General features: G+C 38.6%; 1 protein-coding gene across 1 annotated transcript in view; it reads left to right on the top strand.

Moving 5' to 3' along the window:
• Otc (ornithine transcarbamylase) overlaps nt 1-26,912 on the top strand; it is a 60,116-nt gene that overhangs the window by 28,123 nt on the left and 5,081 nt on the right. The window contains exons 5-9 of the mRNA XM_070039236.1: nt 11,648-11,801; nt 15,830-15,952; nt 22,855-22,908; nt 22,993-23,142; nt 25,258-25,395. Coding sequence (XP_069895337.1) covers nt 11,648-11,801; nt 15,830-15,952; nt 22,855-22,908; nt 22,993-23,142; nt 25,258-25,395 — 619 coding nt within the window. The remainder of the gene's footprint in view (nt 1-11,647; nt 11,802-15,829; nt 15,953-22,854; nt 22,909-22,992; nt 23,143-25,257; nt 25,396-26,912) is intronic.

The raw sequence follows: 26,912 nt of genomic DNA, 5'->3' as shown, positions 1-26,912 counted from the left end.
TTTTTTTTTTTTGGTCCTGCAGCTTGAACTAAGGCTCTGTTCCTGAGCCTCTTTGTACTCAAGGCTAGCTCGCTACCTCTTGAGCCATAGTACCACTTCTGTCATTTTCTATTTATGTGATACTGAGGAATTGAACCCAAGGTTTCATGTATGCTAGGCAAACACTACCTCTGAGCTCCATTTCCAGCCCTCTCCCCGTTTTTGAGATGAGGAGATGATATTTCAGAGAAGTAATGGAGCTTAGAAATTAAAAGGGATTTATGTCATGCTGTTTTGTTTAAGGCCATGAGGTTTTGATCACTCATTGGTACTTCTATTCAGTCCATAAGAGAGAATATGAAATAAATCATGGAAAGTATTGGGTTGTGTAATCAGAGGTTCTCAAGACCGTCCTGAGGCTTGATGATTCACTAACTAGTAGGCCTCCCACACAGTCATACTCATGGTTATGAATCATTGCAGCAAAAAGTTACCAAGTGCAATCAGCAAAGGAAAAGATACACATTATATAGTGGGGTTCTGGTGGTTCACACCTATAATCCTATCTACTCAGGAGGCTGAGATCTGAGGATCACCATATTAAGCCAGAACAGGCAGAAAAGTCACTGTGAGACTCTTATCTTCATTAACCACCAGAAAACCAGAAGTGGCACTGTGGCTCAAATGGTGTAAAGTTCTAGCCTTGAGCACAAAGAGGCTCAGGGACAGTGCCCAGGCCCTGAGTTCAAGCCCCACAACTGACAAGAAAGATGCACATGATAAATAAACTCCAGGTTAAACTAGGTATGATCTCAATCTTATAGTGAAGCTGTACAAGAGATACTTTATTCCCTTAATAATAATGATTTGTGACCACATATGTGAAATGTTGCCAACAGATGAAGCTCTTTAGAGACTTAGCACCCAGGGTTTTTACTGGAGGGAGACCGTTCACTTTGGTGTCCTTCCAACCTTAGCTTGGAAATTAGGTTAGGAACTCAGTAAAATACATAAGTCTCTGTCCCACACTCAGAAATTGAGTTTCAGGTCTGGGAATATGGCTTGGTAGTTGTTGCCTAGCATGCATGAAGCCCCAGATTTGATTCCTCAGTACCATGTACACAGAAAAAGCCAGAAGTGGGCGTGGCTCAAGCAGTAGAGCACTACCCTTGAGCTCAAAGAGTCTCAAGAACAATGCCTAGGGCCTGAGTGAGTTTAAGCCCCAGAACTGGCAAAAAAAAATTGAATTTCAGACTCTGTGGAAATATATATAAACAAATACACTAGGTGTTTCTGACATGCAATTGTTACGTACCCAGATTCCAGACCCCCAAAGGAAAACAAGTGTTTGCCTATATGCTATATTGTTTGTTAAAATCATTTTAGGTGTGGAGAACCATTCTTAACAGTGCTTGGATTAGTGGAAAGTCATACAAGACCAGCCTTTCAAGCAGATTTTTTTAAGGGATAGCAGTCAGGCAGGCCTGCTGTGATAATGCTTTACAAAAAAACATAGAAATTAGGATACTTGACATCCAATCCTATATCTGCCACATCCCTACTCTGTGACCTTCATTGGTAAATATATCTCTGTATCTTTGTCTCCTTTAGAATAAAGCAGTTCTAATTTATAACCCCAAATGCTCGGTAATGCTTTAGATGAAAAGTGATAGTCCTTCAACAGAGGTGCGTCCCAAATGTCAAATATGTGCATATAGATTTAGAGTAATTTGGATCAGGGTAGAGATGGAAAAATAGTTATTCTGGGGATTCAAACACTTAGCTTGGGAATTATGTTAGGGAATTGTTAAAATGTGTAACTCTGGACCTTATACTTAGAGAAATTGAGTTTCAGACAGTTTGTGGGAATCTACATTTTTAAAAGTGTGTTAGATGTTTTTAGACAAGAGTATGACTAGCTTTGTCATACTTCAAGAGATCTGAATTTGGGATGTAATGTAAGAAACCTGGGCCATTGTACTATGAACCTTGGCTAGTGAAGTTGTCGTGGATCAGTGGGAATGAGAGGTGGTTTCATGATAATTGATTGTGAAGCGGGAATAGCTAATGAAGTAAAAATGATTCCAAATTTATTATTCTGAAAGTGTGTGTGTGTGTGTGTGTGTGTGTGTGTGTGTGTGTGTGTGTGTGTGTGTAAGCAAGAAAGTAAAAGAATTTTTTCTGCTTTGGGGAGAAAGAATAGACTAGAAAGAATATTGTACTGAAGGCTAACCGTCTGTGCATATATATATATACAAGCTTTTGGAGAGAAGGATCATGGGTGACATTTATAGCTGGAGAAGTGTGTGTAAGCTTAGTACTAAAAATATGAGTTTCAATTTCATCATGGGAGGATTGCTGAAATTTGTACCTTGAGGGCAGAGGCAATTAGAGTAAAAAGAGAATAAAGATAATATAATATTAGGAGAATCTGGGATAGGGAGGTGAGCGTGTCAGAAAAGGGGTAGAGTTGCTACTGTAGAAATTTCACTTTGTTCTGTGTACCCCACTGCTACTTAATCTGCCAAAATATCTGATGAATGAGATATGGTGAAACTCAGAAATTCAATAAACCTTAATTGAGGAAGACAAGAGAAATCCACTGCCTTTCACAGAAGCAATTGAATGGGAGAAGAAGTGAATCTTAATGACATCTACCTTGCAATATACAGAGAACAAACCTTAGCAATTGCCTCCTTAAGTTTTTTGTAGAAGCTTAACTTTTTTTTTTTTAAAGATGCAAAAGGATTGTGTGCGGTTTAAATGACAGTGCTTGGCCTTTCAAATCAAGAAGATAGTGCACACCTGACACTGATTGATGGCATTGATTCTCCAGTCTCCCTGTCTGGCTGCTTTGGGGACCTGGTAGAATAAAGTGCCTGCATGTGGGTGAAAGAATTCAGTGAATGCAGCAAGAAAAAAAAGAGGGAAGAGAAAAACCAAGCCTGTGACAGTCTCTTGAAAACTGTTAGACGCAATTTCCAAAATGTCACTTATTTTTCAAATGATTTAATTATTCATCTACTTAAAATAGCTGGTGAATATCTAGTTTTCCTTCCAGATACTTTTTTAGCAGTGAGAATAAAATGCTGACCAAGTAAAAGAAGATCCTTATTAGAATGGAAAGGCATTCTAGACTGAGTAAAATTTTACCAAACAAATAAAGCAAATAGAGGGGCAGTTTGAATAAGTATGAGGATGAAGCTAATGCAGGATGTTCTGTCAGTGGAGTGGATGCTACCTTACTTAGCTTGGGTGGACAAGGAAGGACTGACTGAGAAGGTGAAAGTTTAGTTGAGAACTCAGTGAAAAGACAGCCTCACATGCAATGCACTTTTGATTCCCTTCTGAACCACTAGTGCGGAGATCAGATCATGTTCAAAGCCAATACAGGCAGAAAAGTCTGAGAGACTCCATTTCCAAAATCACCAGCAAAAGAGGCTGGTGGTGTGGCTCAAGCTGTTGAAAACCTGCTAGTAGCAAGACATCTAAGCAATCTTGGGGCCTTGATTTGATGCCTGGTACTAGCAAAATAGCCTCCCCCGCTGTGTCTGTCTCTCTGCGTCTCTTTCTCTGTCTCTGTGTCTTTCTGTGTCTCTGTGTGTCTGTCTCCCTGGGGCCTGGACACTGTTTCATAGGTTTTTCACTCTGGGCTAGAGCTCTACCACTTCACTTATGGCTCTACTTTTGGCTTTTTTTTTTTTTTTTAATGGAATTCTTTTTTTTTTTTTTTTGTCGGTCGTGGGGCTTGAACTCTGGGCCTGGGCGCTGTCCCTCAGCTCTTCAGCTCAAGGCTAGCACTCTACCACTTGTGCCACAGTGCCACTTCTGGCTTTTTTCTTTTTGCACTTTAGCACTCTACCACTCTACTTTTGGCTTTTTATGGCTCTACTTTTGGCTTTTTTCGTGGTTAAGTAGAGGTAAGAGTCTCATGTACTTTTCTGCTGGCTTTGAATTACAATCCTCAGATCTCAGCCTCCTGAGTAGCTAAGATTACAGGCATGAGCCACTGGCACCCGGCCTATGCAAAGATTTATTATAACTAAATGTTCCAAATCAAAATCACAAAGGAAACCTGCAGCTCAGAATTAACAGTGCTTCGCTAGCATGTACAAAGCTTCACTCTCCATTCTCAGTACTACAAAAGTATCATAAAGGGATATGGAATAAAGTCTCAGAATCCAGGCACAAGTTTCCAAGTCTATTTACAAGAGTCATAAAGGATGCACTAACTTTCTTAGGAAATCAGTCCTCAAGGCTTTTATTTGAGATGGATCACACAAACATCCTCAGACTAACACAAACCCAAATTTCAGACTCCCAGAAAGATGAGGTTCGACAGAAATCAGTTTTTTTGGGGGGTGGTCTGGTCGTGGGACCTGAACTCTGGGCCTGGGCACTGTCCCTCAGCTCTTCAGCTCAAGGCTAGCACTCTACCACTTGTGCCACAGTGCCACTTCTGGCTTTTTTCTTTTTGCTTTTGTGGTGCTGAGGAATCGAACCCAGGGCCTCAGGCATGCAAGGCAAGCGCTCTACCACTGAGCCACCTTCCCAGCCCCCAAAAATCACTTCTGAGAATGGTGGAAACCCTACTAAAGTCTTAAGTTCCAGAGATGTCAGGCAACAGCCACCCTTGTAAACAGACTTTCCAAGGATAGCATATAGGACTGCTATATTAACTGTTCGGCATAACCAAGCTTTCATCTCACTACTGGATTTTTGCTAATTTTCTTGTATCTACCTGTATTCTAACTGGTAAGGGACTATATCCTATACTGGTAGGATACTTGTTTCCTCAATTCAATTCCATGTGGATTCCTGAAGGCCCAGGTTCCTATCAAATAGAATCAACTCCACTGCTCACTTCTGCCTCTTGAGGAGTCTCTCCTAGAAGCTGTTTCCACTCTTAACAGAAAATACACACACACACACACACACACACACACACACACACACACACACACACACACACACACACACACACACACACACACACACACACACACACACACACACACACACACACACACTCTCAAATACATTTACTTCAAATTTGAGAGATCAAATTTGCAGATTTTTGTCATTTCCCTAGTGCTCTACTGGGGTTAAAAGTTGGATATTCTATTTTTTTCTTTGCTCTGGGCTCATACTTTTAAATGTCACACCAGAAGTGACACCTTAGTGTGACTCAGATCACTGATTCTTTGGAAGTGTAAAATCAGACAGAACTCAGCAACAGCAGTGAGACATTATCTCTCCAGTTTCAAGGCTTTGTGTTTGTTCCATAATGATAGCTGTTCATGCCTAATGCTCTGAGTGCACTATTGAAAGGTGAATAATAGCTTCACAGTCATTTTCAATTTAGTACAGTACTTAGTCATATGGTTTCTGGAACCATGTACATGAAAGGTTCTATTTAAAACCAAACACTGAAATATTATTCTACTCCAATTACTTTTCCTTATACATGTAATTTACTTATGGTCATAATGGATAAAGTTTTTCTCCTAATATAAAACTAAGGAAGAAAAATCAGCATGAACCACTGTATTAGCTTCCTAGAGCTGCCATTATAAGTTATCACAACTTCATGCTTAAAACAATAGAAATTTATTCTCTTAAAATTCTGGAAGATAGGAACTCCGGATCCATGTGTGAGCTACATCATGATTCACTTCTTGGATTATAGCTGCATCATTCCAAAATCTGCCTTCATCACCTAGGTTGTTTTTCTTATCTAGGTATTTTCTATTTGCTTAATTATGTCACTGTCTCTGAGATTCTTTTTCTTTCTTCTTTATTTGCCAGTTCTGAGGCTTGAACTCAGCACCTGGGCACTCTTCCTGAGCTTCTTTTTGCTCAAGGCTAGTGTTCTACCACTTGAGCCACAGTGCCACTTCTGGCGTTTGCTGTTTATGTAGTACTGAGAAATCGAATCCCAGAGCTTCATGCATGCTAGGTAAGCACTCTACCCTAAGCCACATTCCCAGCCCCTGAGATTTTTTTTTTTGTTGGTCGTGGGTCTTGAACTCTGGGCCTGGGTGCTGTCCCTGTGCTCTTCAGCTCAAGGTGAGCACTCTACCACTTGAGCTACTGCGCCACTCTAGTTTCCTAGTGGTTTTATTGGAGATAAGAATCTCATGGACTTTCCTGCCCAGGCTGGTTTTGAATTGCGATCCTCAGATCTGTCTCCTGAGTAGCTAGGATTGCAGGTGTGAGCCACCAGTGCCCAGTGAGATTTTTTTTCTCAAGGCTAGAGCTCTACCACTTGAGCCACTGGGCCATGTCTGGCCTTTTCTGAGTAGTTTACTGGAGTCTTAGAGACTTTCCTCCCCAGGCTGGCTTCAATCCACAATCCTCAGATCTCAACCTCCTGACTAGCTAGGATTACAGGCTGGGGGCCATCAACTTCTAGCTCCTCTCTTCTTTATAAGAACATCAGTCACTGGATTTGGCACCTACTCTTTTCCAGTATGAGTTCATCTTACCAAATCACATCTTTCAAGACCCTCCTTTCAGATAAGGTCAATTCTGAGTTTTTATTTATACATGAGCATTTTGAGGGGATATCATTCAATGAACTACAATCAAATATATGTCTGACTTTGCAGCAACATGGAAGAGTTTGCAAACTTTATCATTATGATTTCTTTTTTCTTTTTGTCTGTCATGGGGCCTGAATTCCAGGCTTGGGCCTAGCCCCTCATCTTAAATGGAAGAAGTTATGGAGGGATCCATACATTAGAAATAGTCAAGAGATGGTGTGAATCATTGTTATGCTGAAAGGAATACTTTAAAAAGGATGGAATAATGTTGAGTACCAGAAGCTTACACCTGTAATCCTAGCTACTCAAAGAGGCTAAGAGATCACAATTGAAAGGCAGACCATCCAGGAAAGTCTGAGAATTTCTTGTTTCCAATTAACCTCGAAAAAGCTGGAAATGGTGCTGTGGCTTAAAGTGGTAGAATACTAGCCTTGAATACAAAAGCTCTGGAACAGTGCCTAATTCATGAGTTCAAGCCCCAGGACCAGTAAAAATAAGATATTGTTGTTTGTAGAGATATCAGAGGGCTTGAATATTTTTCCTCCTGGAGGGAGATTTAATCAGAAACTCTGAGTTAGAAAGGATTTACTTAGATCCACCATACTTTTCATGCCTCTTCTATACTGTTCATTCAAAGTGGTCATTGAGCCCCAGGTGAAAACATCCAGACTTAGAGCCCTCTTTACAAAATGTCTTTCTTCATTATTTGAGTTTGACTATTCTTATGAGTTCCCACAATTTGAAAGTGCATTTTCAAATTATGTTGAAATTGGTCTTGTTATGACTTTCCTCAATGTTCTTGTATGTTTTTTGAAACTTTGTGAGCTTGTGCATTTTATTATATTTTAAAATTTCAATTTGTCGCAGCTTTTATACTTGTTGCATAAATTGTCCTACATTTTTAGGCAATGTGATCTGTGTTCAAGTTGGGTCATTTTGACCAGAATCCCATTCATCTTTGGTAACTCCTTCACTTTTTCATGCTATGAGATATTCCAGGCTCATCTTGTATATTTCTTTACCAAGTCTAAGATTTAGCCATTGCTCCAAGAAGCCCTATTTTACTTTCAATCAATTTCAAAGCCCTTTCTGAGGAAATTTTCCTGTTTTAACTGTTATACTTTTTTTTTACATATTAACAAAAGTACTCCATTTGATAGAAAATACTAAATGAGAATATATTAATAGAGATAGAACATATATATTAATATTGCTATCATCCAGAAAGTCTTATTAACATTTTACCACATTTTATCTCTTTGGAATTGTCTTTCCATTTAAAGTCCCATGCCAGACTTCCTATTTTACTAAGCAGTTAGAAAAGAGATGATGGGGAAAACTGCTATATAGTATTTAGGTAAATAAATTGAATAAGAATTTCTAGTTGTTAATCATCTTTGAAAAGTACTAATATTGGCTATGAAGCATATAAGGAAAGAGGGTTTGTGAGGAAAACACAATTTCAGTAACGGACTTTATAAACACCATGTTTGTGAAAATTGTTGGCAGATGCTTAAGATTGTTAAGTTGCAGGAATCTACTGGAAGGTAAGCGTATCTCCGTATATTGAATTGAAATAAGGCCCAAAGTAAAGTCTTTTTTGTTTGTTTGTTTTTGGGTCTGGTTGTGGGGCTTGAACTCTGGGCCTGGGCCCTGTCCCTCAGCTCTTCAGCTCAAGGCTAGCACTCTACTACTTGAGCCACAGCGCCACTTCCGGCTTTTTTCTTTTTGCTTATGTGGTGCTGGGGAATCGTACCCAGGGCCTCATGCATGCAAGGCAAGCGCTCTACCACTGAGCCACCATCCCCAAAAGTCTTTATAGAGCCAGACTATTTTAAACTTGTTAACCTTTCATTTGTAGCATGTAGAATAAAAAAGTTTAAGAGTGGGGTCTTGAATTTCTGGAAAGCTGTATAAACCTATATTGTTAATTTTCATATAGCTTGGTCCCAGTTACAGGGTTGTCATTCTTTCCTGTAAAAAGGTTTGTTTTCATTTTTAAAAGATCTTTCTTTAATAGGCAGGAAAAATAAAGAATGGGGGTTTCTCCATGTTCATGGAAACTTTAAACATTAAAAACACATGTCATTGATAAAATAATGTGAATTATCTGAAGTGTCCTTAATATCTCCCCACCACACACACACACACACACTCATAACAGCCCTTATCTCCTTGAATTTCACTTTACCAGTAGATTCTGTGACTGAAAGCTCACCAAGCTTCATTTACTACCACGTTCTGTCATTCTCCCTTTTCCTTTCTAGGTGTTTGAATATCAAAGTGATTTCTTTGTGTGCCTAGTAGTAATAGTCTTTACTCTCTGTCCTTTATTTCCAGCCCAGTTATAAAACTTAGGAATTTATCAATCATTTAGCATAAAACATAAAGCCGTGAACATATCTCTAAAATGGCTGATTCTCAAAGTGTGGTCAGCAAAGCAGCAACATAACAGCCCTTGGGAGCTTGTTAGGAATGCAAACCTCAGACCTGCTGGATTAGAAATAGCAGACAGTGTGTTAGCATGCATTCCCAATGATTCTGGTTCATGTTCAAACTTTCAGGCCTTATCTAAATTTACATAGGAGGGCTGGGGTTGTAACTAGTTTGTAGAGCACTTGTCTGGTATGCATAAGGTTGTGTCTTTGATCCCTAGCACCATTAAAGGAAAGCAATTACAAGCTACTCATGCAACCAATAAATCAAATACATAGTAAGTGCACAAAAGAAGTCAACTTAACCATTTAAACATTGATTACAAGTTTAATCAAGAGCTTTTAAACATTTAATCAGAAGCCCAGCCTTTCAGATTTTCCTGAATGCTCTAAATATTTATTTACCAAGGAAACAATATCACATTGATTACAGAGTTGATTAATATTTTGATAATAAATGGTACATGCTATCAATATCATAGACGCTATTTTTTACCTGTCACTGGGCTCAAACTCTGGTCTTGGGTAGGCACTGTCCTTGATCCTTTTTGTTCAAGGCTAGCACTTTACCACTTAAGCCACAGTACCATTTCCGTGATTAATTGGAGATAAAAAAAACCTCATGAATTTACATGTCTGGATTAGCTTTGAACTGTGATCCTCACATCTCAGTCTCTGAGTAGCTAAGATTACAGGCATGAGCCACCAGCATTTGGCTATTTGATGATGTAGTTTTCACTTTTTTAATAGGAGCCATATTGGTTTCCTATATTGCTCTTACCAATTACTACAAATATCATGATTTTGAACAGTTCAAACAGTTTTGTAAGTCAATATTCAATACCAGTACATAGTGCTGTGTACTTTTTGGAGGCTCCAGAGATTTGATTTCTTGAGCATTCCAGCTTCCAGAGGTTATCTACATCCTTTGGCTTCTGACCCTTTCATTCATCTTCAAACTCAACATCATAGTATCTTTCCTTTCGGACCTCTGCTTCTCTGTTGTAAACTCTTGAGATTATATTGGGCTAGAATATAATCACTCCAGCAGAATCTTTTCATCTCAAAAATTCGTTTTAATTAAAATTCATTTTTGCCAAGTAAATATGAACACTAGTTCTGGATATTGGGACATGGAAATCTTTGAGGATCATTATTCTACCATAGGATCCTATCTTTTTTTTTTTTTTTTTTTGGTAGATTCTGACAGTATCCCTTTTTAAAAAAATATATATATATAATGTTCTTAAAACTGGTTTTGTTTCTAAATTCAAAAACATGCTTTTCTCCTATTCCATCCTGTAATGTTTTCAGAGTGTCTGCTTTGAGTTCAAGGTCTTTGATCCATTTGGAGTTGATTCTGGTGCAGGGTGATATATAAGGATCTAGCTTTAGTTTTCTACATGTAGTTAACCAATTTTGCCAGCACCATTTACTGAAGAGGCTGTCTTTCTTCCATTCTATTGTTTTAGCTTCCTTATCGAAGATTAGATGGCTATAGGTCTGTAGGTTCATTTCTGGGTTTTCAATTCTATTCCATTGGTCCTGAGGTCTGTTCTTATGCCAATACCAAGTTGTTTTGATTACTATGGCTTTATAGTAGAGTTTGAAATTTGGTATTGATATTCCTCCAGCAGTGTTCTTTCCATTGAGGAGTGTTTTTGCTATTCGGGGTCTTTTATTGTTCCATATGAATTTTTGGATTGCCTCTTCTATTTCCTTGAAGAATGAGGGTGGAATTTTGATAGGTATCGTGTTGAATTTGTAGATAGCCTTGGGAAGTATTGCCATTTTCACGATGTTAATCTTGCCAATCCAGGAGCATGGGAGGTTTTGCCATTTTTTAAGTTCTGTGTTGATTTCCTTTTTCAAGATTTTAAAGTTTTCATCATAGAGGTCCTTCACTTCTTTGGTTAAGTTAATTCCTAGGTATTTTATTTTTTGTGGGGCTATTACAAATGGAGTTGCTTTCCTAATTTCAGCCACACTTTTCTCATGGTTGGCATATAGAAAAGCCATTGATTTTGGGGGGTTAATTTTATAACCTGCTACTTTTGAGATATCACCTCACTCCAGTTAGAACAGCAAAAATCAAGAACTCTAACAACAACAGATGCTGGAGGGGATGTGGACAGAAAGGAACCTTACTTCATTGTTGGTGGGAATGTAAACTTGTTCAACCACTTTGGAAAGCAGTATGGAGGTTCCTCAAAAGACTTCACATAGATCTCCCCTATGATCCAGCAATCCCACTTTTGGGCATTTACCCAAATGTTTACAAACAAGACCACACTAAAGCTACCAGCACAACTATGTTTATTGCAGCATTATTTACCATAGCTAAGATATGGAACCAACCCAGATGCCCCTCAGTAGATGAATGGATCAAGAAAATGTGGTATATATACACAATGGAATTCTATGCCTCCATCAGAAAGAATGACATTTCCCCATTTGTTAGGAAATGGAAAGGTTTGGAAAAAATTATATTAAGTGAAGTAAGCCAGGCCCAAAGAAGCATAGGTCCCATGGTTTCCCTTATTTGCAATATCTAGTATAGGTATGAGTCAAGCGGAAAAGGTCAGATAATGTGATGTTAGGAAAATGAACCCTTAAATATGTATTTTAATGTTTTCGTTTCTTTCATGCATGTGTTTCTAACGCATTTATAAGATTATTTTTCTGTAGTGTGTTGTCTGGCATGACAGATGCAGTATTGGCTCGAGTGTATAAGCAATCAGATCTGGACACTCTGGCTAAAGAAGCATCCATTCCAATTATCAATGGACTGTCAGACCTGTATCATCCTATCCAGATCCTGGCTGATTACCTTACACTCCAGGTTAGTATATTTCTTGCTTTACAGAAGAACAAAATTCATAATTCCTAACATTTAATCAGGAACAAATTAGTGAAACCATTTAAATAAATAATGGTATTTAATCATCATTACAATTTATCTCCATCCACCTTTAAAAAATTATAGTATATAAGTGCATACTATATGTGCATCTAAGGGAAACAAGGCACTTTTAAAAAACTAACTTTAGGGCTGGGAAGGTGGCTCAGTGGTAGAGTACTAGCCTCCAATGCATAAGGCCCTGGGTTCGATTCCTCAGCACCACATAAACAGAAAAAGCTGGAAATGGTACTGTGGCCTAAATGATAGAGTGCTAGCCTTGAGCTGAAGAGCTGAGGGACAGCACCCACTTAACCACCAGAAAACCAGAAGTGGCGCTGTGGCTCAAGTGATAGAGTACTCCCCTTGACCTGAAGAGCTGATGGACAGTGCCCAGGCCCAGAATTCAAGCCCCAGAACCAACCCCCCCCAAAAAAAAGTGGATAAAGGAATAAATTAAAAAAAGAGAAAAAGCTAACTTTAAGATGCTTCTGTTCTCAACCCTGTTTCCAAACCACTTGGCACCTCTTATATCTTCTGTTCTTTCAATCACTGCTTTTTTTTTTTTTTTTGGTTTTTTTCGGTCGTGGGGCTTGGACTCTGGGCACTGTCCCTGAACTTTTCTGCTCAAGGTGAGCGCTCTACCACTTGACCCACAGCACCAATTCTCAATTACTGCTTTTTTTGGTGGGGGGGTCCGGTCGTGGGGCCTGAACTCGGGGCCTGGGTGCTGTCCCTCAGCTCTTCAGCTCAAGGCTAGCACTCTACCACTTGAGCCACAGTGCCACTTCTGGCTTTATTTTTTTGCTTATGTGGTGCTGAGGAATCGAACCCAGGGCCTCAAGCATGCATGATGAGAGCTCTACCACTGAGCCACCTTCCTAGCCCTTTTGGTGCCATTTTTAACACAACATATCAACAGGGAATGCTAGAGCATATAGCATAGAAAGAGATGTGTGATCCTACATACATCAAAAGTCTATAGTTGGGAATGAAAACCAGTAGATTTTGTTTTGAATATTCAAAATGACCAATTACTATTTAAGAATTGAAAGAGGGGTCACTTTCTATCATTTCATAAACTGGATTTTTTTTTCAGTTGTATGATTTTATTTTCTCCCTTGAACCATAATAATATGGTATCCAAATTTTGTCTTAACTCGTGGGTCCGTAAATATAGTCTTATCCATCCCACTCACAGGCAAGGCAAACGCTGCTTCTTGAAAGGGTCCCACCATGGACCCTCTGCTCATCCAGCCCAAGTCGCCCTTGCCTGGCTTTATCTTCACTGTACTGGGTGGCTACTTCATTGAATCTCATTCCAGACCTTCCTTAACTTTTCCATGGCTTCCATGAGTTTGCCATGCTTTTCACACAAAATGTGTCTGACCTTTACTGCATTGCCACCACCTTTGGGGCTCTGAGCTTTTTTATCAGCACTGTCACTTCCAGAAGTTGCACCCTCTTTCCCCCCTTTTCCAGAGCCACTTTTTCCTTTAGGCGGCATCTTCTAAACTCGCTGTTGAACTCCCCCATAAACTGGATTTTTAAAAAATAGTGTTAAGCCGGTGTGCTAGTATCTCAGAATATAAGATTTGAGAATCAAGTTTTGAAAACAGCTGGCAGGAATAGCTGAGATTCTCATCTCCAATTAACCAGAAAATGAAGTAGAGGTGTGTCTAAAGTGGTAGAGTGACAGCTTTAAGTAAAAAATCTAATGGAGAACACCCTGGCCCTGAATTCAAGCTCTACTATTAACATACATATAAAAAAAATAGTTCTGGGGCTGGGAAGGTGGATTAGTGGAAAGTTAGTTCTTGCTTCACATGCATGAGGTCCTCAGTTCAATTCCTCACCACCACATAAACAGAAAAATCTGTGTCACTAGCTCAAGTGGTACAGCACTAACCTTGAGCTGAAGAGTTGAGGGGCAGTTACCAGGCCCAGGGTTCCACTCCCATGACTGACCAAAAAAAATAGTGTTAAGGCATGCTGAATATACAGAGTTAAGACTCTCATTTATCGGTGTCTTCCCAACTGATGAACTTGGTAGCTTTGAAAAATTATTTGGCTTGGTGTACCACAGCTAATCTACATGGTTTGGGCACTTGACATGATAATCATGATTTGTGTGCCAGTAGATGATTCTGAGGAGACAGGGCTGAGGAGGCCCATTTTCTTCCCCATTGGAGTATGCTACACACATTTAAATGTGAAATGAACTCAAAATGAAGCTGTTCAGAGATAAGGACAGGATCCATGCAGAAAAGATGAAACAACAGTGTGAGATACAAAGTTCCTTTCTGTGTCTCTACATAGACACCAAACATTTTATTCTTTCTGTCTGGTGCAATGAACTGTTCATAGAGTTCCCTGCAGGATCTTATGAAATGCCTTTATAAAAGAGATACAAATAATAAGATTTCAGTGAATAAATAGCAGCTAATTAAAGGCATATCATATGCTGGATACCTGTGGCTCACACCTATAATACTATGTTATTAGCTGGCTGAGATCTTTGTTCAAAACCATTCTGGGGAGTCTAAGACTCTTATTTCCAATTAACTACCAAAAAAGTTAGATGTGGAGCTGTGGTTCAAGTTGTAGAGCACTAGCCTTGAACAAAAAAACTGAGGGACAGTGCCCTGGCTCTGAGTTCAAGCCCCACGGCTAGCAAGCACCAGATGAACCCAGATTTAAATCCTAGCTTAGTCATCTAGTAATTCTGTGATCTGCAAATTGCATAGCATTGCTTTTTAAAATTTTAAATAAATAGATACAGAAATAAATATGGGTATCCATGTGCCTAGTACACAGTTTTATCAAATCCATTTTGGGATTGTGTAATGTTAGGATTGGAACCCAAGACCTCAAGAGTGCTAAGTGAGCTCTCGTGCCACATGAAATCCTAATAACCATGGTTTGAATTATACCTTGGCTAATTTTGTCACATTTTAACATGATGGATAATTACTTCAGAATTATTTATTGCTTGAAAATAAGATGTTACTAATAGAAGTAAAATTCACTGGCTAATGTCACCTGATCCCATTTACTTCCAACACTACAAAGAAGTTTTCCTGATATTTGCCACTGTAATTCTGAGGCAGGTGCTTATCCTTTATATACCGTATTATTGGGCATATTTCTCAGCCTTTGATAAATGAGAGGATGCTCAGAGACAATGCACTGTTCCAGGTGCATTATATTTCCCATATTTTTTTGTTTTTCTTAGGTGGGGATGACATTAAAGAATGACCTTATTTTTATTTACTTTTTGTCGGTCATTGGGCTTGAACTCTGGACCTGGGTGCTGTTCCTGAGCTCTTTAGCTGAGGGCGAGCACTCTACACATGAGCCACAGTGCCACTTCCATATTTCCCATATTTTATAGCAAAGGAAGAAACCTCTAGAATAGCAGTAAATTTTGTCTCCTTTGTTCTTTGTTATCTAAGGTTAAGGACCATGTGTGAACATTGAAGGTTTTTGTTTGTTGAGTAAATAGAATAGAGATTCAGATTTGAAATGAGTGAAAATCTGAGTCTGCACATAATTATATAATGTATTTGTTTAATTCATTAGGACTTTTTACTATTGTAATTGTATAAGACAATGTTAAATTGTTATTAAATTTAGTAACATGTTATTGAATTGTCCTGAACAATGCAAAAAATAGTACTTTGTTGATTCCAACCACTTATTTTTTGCCGGTCATGGGGCTTGAACTTGGGACATAGGCATTGTCCCTGAGATTCTATTGCCCAAGGAGCACGCTACTGGAACCAGAGTACCACTTCCAGCCTTTTCTGTTTATGTGTTACTGGGGAATCAAATCCAGGGCTTCATTCATGCTAGGCAAGCACTCTACCACCAAGCCACATTACCAGCCCCAAAGAAGACCGTTTTCCGAAAAAAAAAAAAAAAAGTGGATTTCATCCTCAATTTAATCTTCTTTATCTCTTACCTTTTAGGAACACTACGGCTTTCTCAAAGGTCTTACCCTCAGCTGGATAGGGGATGGAAACAACATCCTTCACTCCATCATGATGAGTGCAGCAAAATTTGGGATGCACCTTCACGCAGCTACTCCTAAGGTAGGGGAACTTTCTGCCTTGAAAAAAGCCCCACTTAAATCACATGCAATTACCCAGTGAAAACAAAGCTCAATTCCAGTCAATGGCAATATAGGTGAGGCCCCAAGACTGAGATTATATTACCAGCCCTACAATTCAATAGCTATGTGGCCTCTTAAGAGCCCAATTTCCTTACTCTACAATAAGAACTAGTCTTGGCTGAAGCCTTTCATTCTGTGAGTCGGTTAAAAAAGCTTGTCTGAATCATCCCTTTGAATGTCCTGTTATGAGCCATTATGATGACTGGCATCCTTGTGCATTACCAGTACACAGGCTGAAGAAAGCAGTGAAATCTAGACTACATAAAACTCATCAATGCAAGAGAATGATGGTATCATTTTTTTCTTATACTGTAATTTGGTAGAATGTCAATCCAATAAGAAGTTCATAGTGATGGCATCTATACCAGCTCAGGGTTTCAAACCTCATCTCTAGAAGCACTTTGCTTTTAAAAGGAAAAAATGTATTTTTAAAAGAGATTTGAGCTGGGTGCCAGTGGCTTAGGCCTTTAACCCTAGCTACTCAGGAGGCTGAGATCTTAGGATCCTGGTTCAAAGCCAGCCCAGGCAGGAAAGTCATTGATACTTATCGCAATAAACCACTAGAAAACCAGAAGTGGTACTGTGCCTCAAAGTAGAGTGCTAGCCTTGAGCTGAAGAGTGCAGGGAGAGCTTCCAAGGCCAAGTTTCAGCCCTATGTCCCACAAAAGAGAGGGGTGGGGGGAAGAGATCTGATATTTAGCACTTACAAGCTATTGTTAGTTAAATTTTCAATGATGATTAAAAATCTTTTGTAAATTAGAATTGTCAATGCTTAAATGATTTCTTAGAAAAAGTGGTTTTAGACATTAGCTTTTGCACAGTTTTGAGCACTTATCTGGAAAGTATTTTAAACAACCAATGGATTACTGAACATTCTAATATTAACTCAAGTACATCTTGTGTTTATTTTATTTTGATTTTGTCAGTCATGGGGCTTGAACTCCAGGCCTGGGTGCTGTCCCTGTGCTCTTTAGCTCAAGGCTAGCACTCCAACACTTGAGCCACAGCATCACTTCAAGTACATCTTTTGATTCAGAAAATAAATCCTATTCTTCAAAGTAAGAAAAAAAAGTAAAAATTAACCCCACAACAGACTTAAACACAAACCAGTCCAAAAGAGCCCCATAAAATATCTAAGTACCCCATTACTACTGAATTCTGTTCTCCATTATTTCACACTTGGCTAAGGTTCAAAAGTCTTTTGAAAGGAAAAACAAACACAGTAAAAACCAATTCAATCTAGCATAGTAGTTCATGCCTGTAATCCTAGCTACTCAGGAGGCTGAGTTCTGAGCATCATAGTTTCAAGCCAACTTGAGTAGGAAAGTCCCTGTGAGACCCTTACCTCCAATAAGCTATTCAAAAAAAGTGCCAGAAGTGGTGCTGTGGCTCAAGTGGTAGAGTGCTAGCCTTGAGCACAGAGAGGCTCAGGGACAGTGCCCAGGACCTGAGTTCAAGCCCCAGGACTGGCAAAAAAAAATAGTAAAAAATAAAAGCCATTTCAGAAACAAAGTCTTGGTTTATGACAAAAATAGTTTTGGTATTTGTATTGTATTAAGAGAAAGCTTTTCACAATGAGACATTGTACAAGGACTGGCAAAAAAAATAGTAAAAAATAAAAGATATTTCAGAAACAACGTCTTGGTTTATGACAAAAATAGTTTTGGTATTTGTATTGTATTAAGAGAAAGCTTTTCACAATGAGACATTGTACACCAACGTCTCTGACTGAGCATGTTTACCATTATCTTGATAGATAGCTGTCCCTGTTCGGGCTCTGAGAAGTTAAAGCATCCTAAACTGAATATGAGGGATCTACAAGTCTTTCCCTGCTTCTGCTCCTTCTGCTTTAACTACCAAGAGCATAGATTGCACAATGTGGGTTAATATCTGAATTTCTCCAGTAAGAACACTCAAATCCTTGAATTTATCATACATTTTTCAACCCTTTTCAACCTTTGCTGGTATCTTAGACCAGCTTCCCCACAAGCAGACGCCCTAATGGGAATTTGTGTACAGGTGAATTTTCTTCTGAAGTAACCAATGGGTGACTAGTGAGGAATAGTGAGCGGTTCCATGCTCCATTTACAGTGACTTTTCCCTAGAACTGGGAGATTTCTGGGGACAAGAATTCCTTTTTCAGTGCGAAAATTATGTGTCCTGAGAGATTTGGTGAGATTTAGTCACCCTTGTTTTATATATATATATATATATATATATATATATATATATATATATATATATCAGGTCCAGTCCCACCAAAAGTAGCTTTGGCTACTCACCCCTGAATGAGCTATTGAGTGTAAGTTAGGCCTCAAAGGTGTTCTAACCTAGGAGGAATGGTGAACTTTTATCCTTATGAACCAGTCTCTAGGGAAGGGCAGCAGGAAAAGTGGGTTGTGAAGTTCCCTGTGTCTTTCTACTAGAAAATCAGTCTGGTAGCCAGAGGCAGGCGCCTTCTGAAAAAAAGCTGAAAGTGTTAAGTATCAAAAACACACTGGCCAGGCACTGGTGACATGCACCTGTAATCTTAGCTCCTCAGGAGGCTGAGATCTGAGGATCAAAGTTGAAAGCCAGTCTGGGCAGGAAAGTCCATGAGGCTCTTATTATCTCCAATTATTAACCACAAAAAAGCTAGAAGTAGAGCTGTGGCTCAAAAGGTAGAGCACTAGCCTTGAGCACAGAGAGGCTCCAGGACAGTGCCCAGGCCCTGAATTCAAGCCCCAGGCTTGGCAAAACAAACTAAAAATCCCCACAAATTAGGGAAAGGCAAAGAAGCCATTGAAAGTATCCTCTGAAGGAATCCTGATAGCAATCTGTATCATTGCTTTCTTTTGCCAGGAAAAAATGAAGCAATACAATATGCTTTTCTCTAGAGTTATTCCTGATTCGGTTTTGGCCAATGTATTTTGCTTTTATGGTTTCCTAGGGTAGCAATAACAAATTTTACAAACCAAATTGCTTAAAACAACAGCAATGTACTTTATCATCATTCTGAGAACAAAAATCTGACATCAAGGTGTTGCCACAGCTCCATTCCATTCGTGACTTCCCTTGTGGCTGCATCATTCCAATCTCTACCTTCATTATCTTCCTTCTCTGGCCATGTGTGTCTCTTCATGTCTTCATGTATAAACATTCCTCTCTTTATTTATTTATTTATTTATTTTTATTTTTTGGGTCCAGTCGTGGGGCCTGAACTCTGGGCCTGGGCGCTGTCCCTCAGCTCTTCAGCTCAAGGCTAGCACTCTTACCACTTGAGCCACAGTACCACTTCTGGCTTTTTTTCCTCTTTTGCTTATGTGGTGCTGAGGAATCGAACCCAGGGCCTCATGCATGCAAGGCAAGCTCTCTACCACTGAGCTACCTTCCCAGCCCCTCCTCTCTTTATTTATAAAGACTAACATATTACATTTAGTCCCACCCTAATTCGTTTTAGCTAACTATATCTGCAAAGTAAGGTCACATTCAGAGGTTGTGAGTTGGCATACATTTTTTGTTTTGCTTTGTAGTAGCCACACCCTAGCTCAAGGTTGTGAATTTTTTTTTTAGCACAGTGCTCAACCCAGAGTACCTGCCATAGAAGAACTGGCAGGCATATGCAGAACCACACTGGAAACCCTCTTATTACATTCAATTTTGGTGACATGACTCTTTCAGCAGAGAATTCTCTTTCATCTAGCATGTACTGAAATGAAGGGTCAGATGTGACATCTGCTGATGGTAGCTTTTAGTCACTTAATGAGAAGGATGAACACACTTGCTACAAATGTAATCTGAAGAAAGGCTTGTTTTAAGGCAAACTATGATTGCATTTTGGATTGTACAGATAAAGCATACATTAACAATTGTTCTCTGCTATAAGGTGTTTTTGGAAAAGCTTTATTCTGTTGAAGAAATACATGCTTTAAACATTTTATTGCATGTCAAAGATGTTTTATTAACACCAAAGGGAAAATTTCCAATATTACAGAGTAATTTCAGTATTGTTCTTATGCAGAGACTCATTTAAATGATAAAGAATATAAAACCCAGTTAAGGATAAGAGTAGGAGTTTTTTGAAACCTGTTGGAAAGTCTGATAGTGCAGATGTCAGTCCATCAATTTGTAAGTCTTCAGTTGTAATAGAACTGTTTCCTTTCAAGATAAAGGTAGGAGATTTATTGTAAGTTTATGAAATGCTGAAAGGTTCCAAATCTATAGCCAATCCATTTTCCCATTCTTCAATGAAAAATAACTTACGTGTTTAAAAACTAATTATTTTGCCACGATAGTAAAATTGTTCATAAACTATCGATAATAATGATTTTAACATTGTTTTAATTGAATATTCAGACAGAGTTCAGTTTGTTAGTGACCTCCTTCATCCCGTCTTTAAATTTATGTAAAGACCAGTGAATGAATTAGTATTGAAAGATGAGATATGAGTAAAGAATTCCTCTCTGTAATCTAAGTCATGGCGCAGTGTGTGCAAGGTTGGGTGATTTTTCTAATTTCCAAACATCTTTCTTGGTTCTCTAAGTAATTATTGATTCCTTCTCTAAGAATGATTATACTGAGAGAGTAAAGAACCTGCTCTCTTAAAGGGAACTCTGAAGTTCTAGGGCCGTAGGCTCCTGATGTTCACAACATGAGTTACCAAGTTAGCTAGCCTTTCTTAATTACTTTCTGTAAGCCCCTCTATATAAGACTCCAAAATTCATGGCAATTTGAGCATTGTGAATGTGCTTAAAATGTCTGTAGCCATCATCACCACTATCTTAGTAGTTGGTTTCAAAAAATTTGCAGTGGGAACAAACCTCATGTGCATTTATACATAAGCTTAATTTCAAATGAAGAAACCTGGATATATATTTTGGGTCCGGTCATGGGGTCTGAACTCTGGGCCTGGGCGCTGTCCCTCAGCTCTTCAGCTCAAGGCTAGCACTCTACCACTTGAGCCACTTCTGGCTTTTTTCTTTTTGCTTATGTGGTGGTGAGGAATCGAACCCAGGGCCTCAGGCATGCAAGGCAAGCACTCTATCACTGAGCCACCTTCCCAGCCCAACCTGGATATTCTTGTTGGGAAACAGAATCTTCGGTTTTAGTGTGCACAAGGTGCAAGAACTCTTTCAAAGAGAGTGTGACCTTCAAATCAACATGGAAAGAAAGAGAAGGAAGCAATAGTGAGCAGAGGGAGAAAGGGAACTATTACAGCAATCTATTGAAGCAGTCCTAATACCAGTCTTGGTCAACTTATGGTGTACTCTGGATCTTCTATCACCATTTGGAGCTGTCTGGAATTGAGTCAAATGAATCAAGTTTTTATACCCCTATCCTCATGAATCACTCACTAAATATGGGACCCTGGAAAGGTATGTGACCTTGGGAGAGGTGGCTCTCTGCAGTTGAAGCTGTACCCCAAGGCGGCTGACAGTTGAAGGCCATCATCTAGCACTCCAGCAACTGAGAGGAAATATATCTTTTATTCGTGATTATTCATGAAGTAGAGCTGGTATGCAAATCACAACACTTCCTATGATTCCCCACTGAAAAGTCTTAAAAAATCAACTCATACTAAATGCTAAGAATTCCAGAAAAGGAGAAGGATTGAGGAAGATGAGCATGAAAAGGGTGTTTGACCTGACATGACTTTCATATGAAGGGTTTGAAAGTGAGACTAGCTAAAAAATGAGGTGTCATGTTCTGATGAAAATACCCAGGAGAGGGGCTGGGAAGGTGGCTTAGTGGTAGAGCGCTTGCCTTGAGCTGAAGTGCTGAGGGACAGTGCTCAGGCCCAGAGTTCAGGCCCCACGACCGGACTCCCCAAAAAAGAAAATACCCAGGAGAGGACAAAGGCAGTGGTAGGTGTTCAGGAGTAGAAAACTGTGATGGCAGAAAAGAACAAGATGTGTACAGGGACAGCAGAATTGCCTTCAGCAAGCTATTGAGAATTAGAAGAAACAGATGCCAGGAATGTGGGCAGAGAATCTTGATGCTCTTAATCAGCTTTGACTGAAGAAACAAGTTGCAAACATGGAAGGCTTAGAAGAAAACAATTCTTGCTGTTGTGTACAGATTAGCTTGGGGGGGGGGGGGCTAAAGAGATGCTATCTGTGGGGTTTGGACTGTGGTGCCCTCCAGAATGTCCCTTCACCTAGAGCCGGGACATGGGAGACACTAAGGAAAGAAAATAATCCTAACAATGAATGTCTCCTGTGTGCTCTATGTTACCTCACTTTGCCTTACAAATATATACTTTTTAGGAAAATACAATGTACTTGTGTAAAATTTGGAGCAAGCCCCCTAGAAAAGAATAAAGAAGTGTGTATGTGGGGGTCTGCTAGTATTTAGCTCAAGAGATCACAGAGGGCTTTTCTGAGGAGGCCATGTTTAAATAGCCCTGAAAAATGTTATCCATGTGGAATGGATGAGGAAAAGCATTTCAGATTTAAAAAGAACAGCATGTGGAAAGTCTCAGGCAAAAAACACATTACACTTTACAATTATGTATATAATCCTCTTAAGCTATTAGGGGAATAAAACGAGGGCCTGCCAAGAGCTAGAAAGCACCATATTCTATGTTTGTCTTTATGACTGAAGAGGCCAGGCATAATCAAGGAAAGACGGGAGCAATTAGCTGCCTCTTCAAATTCTGAAAGGCACTGTGACAATCTGAAATTCTAGTTATTAAAAAAAGATTCCATTCAACTGAACATGGTTGGGCTACATCTTTAAAAAAGGGAAGAAGAGATAAACTATTCTTGAATACAGAATAATGCAGTATAAGAAAACATACGGAATTCAATTTCCTCAATAACAGTTAAATTCTTCTTCCTGCAGGGTTATGAGCCGGATCCTAATATAACCAAGCTGGCAGAGCAGTACGCCAAGGAGGTATGTATGTTCCCTGTGTGGAAAGCTAGGCTTGTCTTTCTCTGTCTCATGAAACTGTTTAACCAGCATGCTTCTATATGCTAGAATGGTACCAAACTGTTGATGACAAATGATCCATTGGAAGCAGCGAATGGAGCCAATGTACTAATTACAGACACTTGGATAAGCATGGGACAAGAAGAAGAGAAGAAAAAGCGGCTCGAGGCTTTCCAAGGTTACCAGGTTACAATGAAGGTACAAATTGATACCTCTCTGAAGGTTCATTAATTCCATTTATAATGGCTAGAACCATCTAATCACTTATTCACTTTTAGGAAGGGCAGGCTGTCCTTTCATAGTTTCAAAAGGACTCACTGTGTCTGTCCTCCAGGGATTTCTCTCTTCTCAAAGATATAGCTGTGTCCTTTTGGAAAGACACTTCTTGTGCTAGACAATGGAATCTGAAACCTAGGCTGCAGAGTTTTCCCCCTCTCTCCACTGTAGAGGTATCAGAATGCTTTATTCTATGTATGCTTCAAGATATTAGCTTAGTTTTGTTCTATTTTTTGTTTTTTTGATAAGTGCAGTTTCTTTTACTTCACTGGGATAAATCCTATCAGACTAGTTCTTGCTTCTTCTGTTTCTTAAAGATTCCTCAGTGCAGGTGGTTTTGGCAACTACCTCCAGGACTTTTTTCCAGGGGACTCTCCAGCCCAGGCAGGAAACTCCGTGAGACTCTTTATCTCCAATAAACCAATAGAAAACTGGAAGTGCCACTGTGCTCAAGCAATAAAGCACTTGCCTTGAGCTGCAGAGTGCACAGACAGTGCCCAAGCCCAGAGTTTAAGCTCCATGACAGACAAAAAAAAGTGTGACATGAAGTACTTAAGAAAAAAATATTACAAAATAAACAGGAAAAATTCCAAGTTTAAAAATTTCTGACTTAAAATAATAAAATTTACATTTCCTTCATTACTGATGAAGTTAAGCATCTTTTCATGCTTTCTGGTTATTTCTATTTCTTTTGCTTTGAACTCGGCATCATATTTTCCCATTTTGTTTTTTACCCTTTTTTATTATTGGCTTGAAGTGCTCCTTATACATTATGGATAATTCTTTGTTATATACATTGCAAGTAGTTTCATAGAGATTTTAAATTGCTTATGGTTTATTTCATGCATACTTTGGGTGATTTTCTAGTGCTGAGTGAGTAGGCTTGAGAAACAGTCATTTTACTGATGCATGACAGGTACCAATGTTACTCCTTTTTCATGTCATTTTGCTGGTATTTTAGAAACTATTGTTCTGAACGTGGAACAAGGGTAGAAGTAAAACAAAATTTAAGTTCAAAGGCAGTAATTTTGAGGTAGGCAAGTATAAAGAATTTAGCTTTGAATCTGTAAGTATATAGTGGAAATGGACAGGAAAATGTAACTTACAGGAATTAGATTTGCATTAAGAATGAAATATCCAGGGCATTGTGCTCATAATTCTATTGAATGTATTTCTTTCATTCCTCTGTGCTTTTTTTCAAAATTGTTTTTATTTGTGACACAGTATGCTTCAAGTGCCAAAAATGATCACTTGGAGAGAAGTTTAGATAATACTATTGTATTAAAGCAATTTTAAAATGTGTTTTGAGGTATGATTGGTTACTTGCTTTCAACCACATGTTACAGGATTGTAGTGTACTATCTAACTAGGCAGAATATCAGAAAACTGAGCTAGTAGTTTAATTTGAAATGATGGTTTCCTTATGTTAAAAAGTAACTGGTTAGTGACTCATGCCTATAATCCTAGCTACTCAAGGAACCTGATATCTGACAATCATCCTTTAAAGCCTGCCTGGACAGAAAAATCTAGGAGATTCATCTCAAATTAACCAGAAAAAAAACCATAACTACAGGTGTGGTTCAAGCACTAGTGAGAACTAGCTCATTTTCTGCCAACCAGTATAGGTTGTATACAATTGTTTTCTAATCATTTTGAAAATATAAAAGCTCCTAATTCAGTGCCCAGTATAAAAATAGGCATTTAGAAAACCATCTTATTCTTTTTCTCCTCTCTTTCCTCCTTTCATTCCTTTCTTAATGACTTGTCAAGCTAAAAGGGAAATGGCTGAGCACTAGTCCAAGGCTATGAGTTCAAGTTCCAGTACTGCCACAATAGATTTTTTAAAGTGACTTTGGAATTCCCCAAGTTGAAAGAACTGTATACATTTACCTTAGGTATCTTGAACTTTACTCTGCCTCTTTATTCTTTGTTTGTATTGATCTGTGAATTATGGACATGTGTGTTTTGACATACTGGCTGAAGAAGATACATGACTGTTGCAGACAATTATCAAACACATGATTTTACCCTCTTTAGACTGCTAAAGTTGCTGCCCCTGACTGGACATTTTTACACTGCTTGCCCAGAAAGCCAGAAGAAGTAGATGACGAGGTGTTTTATTCTCCACGATCATTAGTGTTCCCAGAAGCAGAAAACAGAAAATGGACAATCATGGTAAGCAAGCAATGAGGGATAGAAAGATAAAGAATTTTCTATGTGGTTCTGACTTAGCCATGATTGCTTCTTGTTAAATAATAAGCAACCAAGATTATCTAGCTATATTACTTATTTACGTGACATCTATTTTTGTCCAGAAAGTTTATAATAGATCATTATTTCTCATTAGCATTTATAGTGTATTTTAATGGAATAAAATTGATCCCCTTCCAAATGCACAAACTTTAATCAAAATTCTTAATGCCCTTGATTGGCCTAAGAACTTGCTGCTATTTTCTGCTAGGTTATATGACTCTTATTTTCTAATCTGTTTGAAATTATAGAAGCTCCTAGTTCAGTGACCACAAAAATAGGCATTCAAAAATCCTAGTCCTTTCTTTTTTTCCCTCTTTTCATTCTCTTTTTATGATTTGACCAGATAATTGTTTTAGCTCTATATTCAAATTTGGCAAGAAAAATCCATTTTGTTTTAGGTATAAAATATTTTGAAAATTCATGAAATGTTTTATATTCAAAAGTTATTAGTCCCTTTCGGATAAATCCACTAGTCATCTTTATCACTGCTATTCTGGTTTTAAAGTAATTTTTTAAGATTAAGTGATTACATAAATTTTACAGTATTGTGTGATAGTGATACTCTAAAGTCACAAACACATTTTAACCTTCACAAAGCAAAGTTTCATTATCATGGTCTATAATGTTTGTGACTTTTACAGGTTTTGACAATGGAACTATTTCTTTCACACTAGGAGATATGTACATATCTAGGAAATACTTTTCTTAATTCTGTTTTATACTATTCCTCTGGAAGACTGAAAAATCACATGTCATAAATTAGCTCCATTGTTTTTCAGATTTAAGTGATTTATCAAATCTCAGTTGACATACTAGCAAGCACCCTGCTTGCAAACAACAGCATCCATTCTACATGGATTGATTAATGGATAGAAATTTATTAAAATACATTTATGAGTTCCCAGAGCTTTCAAGAAAAGGGGGTGGGTTTGTAAATCATTCTTAGACACTACACAGCCCTGCACAATATAGGCAGGAAGACGGCTCCAAACTATGATATGTTGTTTATAGCCAGAAAACCACTGACATTTGCCACTCCCAGCTTGGTTTCTAAGGCCTTTGAAACCAGATGCTTAATTATAACTACCATGTTTGTAACAGGATACTTCTACCTGCATATAGAGCAAGATATCTAGGGTCCCAGAGAATGGTTTCCACTGCATGCTCTCGTCATATATATCCATGTCTCATATGTATCACAGCTGAAATGTTTTCTTGGAAATAAAGTTTTAGATCTTTTTTTTTTTTTTTTTTTGCCAGTCCTGTGGCTTGAACTCAAGGGCTCTACCACCTGAGCCACAGTGCCACTTCTGGCTTTTGTGAGTAGTTTATTGTAGTTTCATGTACTTTACTACTTGTGCTCCAGGTCTCAGCCTACTCAGTAGCTAGAAGTATTTAGCTTTTAAACTCTGGAAAGGACTGCTAGCTAATTACTATTC

Source organism: Dipodomys merriami, unplaced genomic scaffold (genome assembly GCF_024711535.1).
Source record: "Dipodomys merriami isolate MVZ:Mamm:240054 unplaced genomic scaffold, mDipMer1.0.p SCAF_3, whole genome shotgun sequence".
Classification (NCBI taxonomy): Eukaryota; Metazoa; Chordata; class Mammalia; order Rodentia; family Heteromyidae; genus Dipodomys; species Dipodomys merriami.
This window is presented reverse-complemented; position numbering and strand designations above follow the sequence as displayed.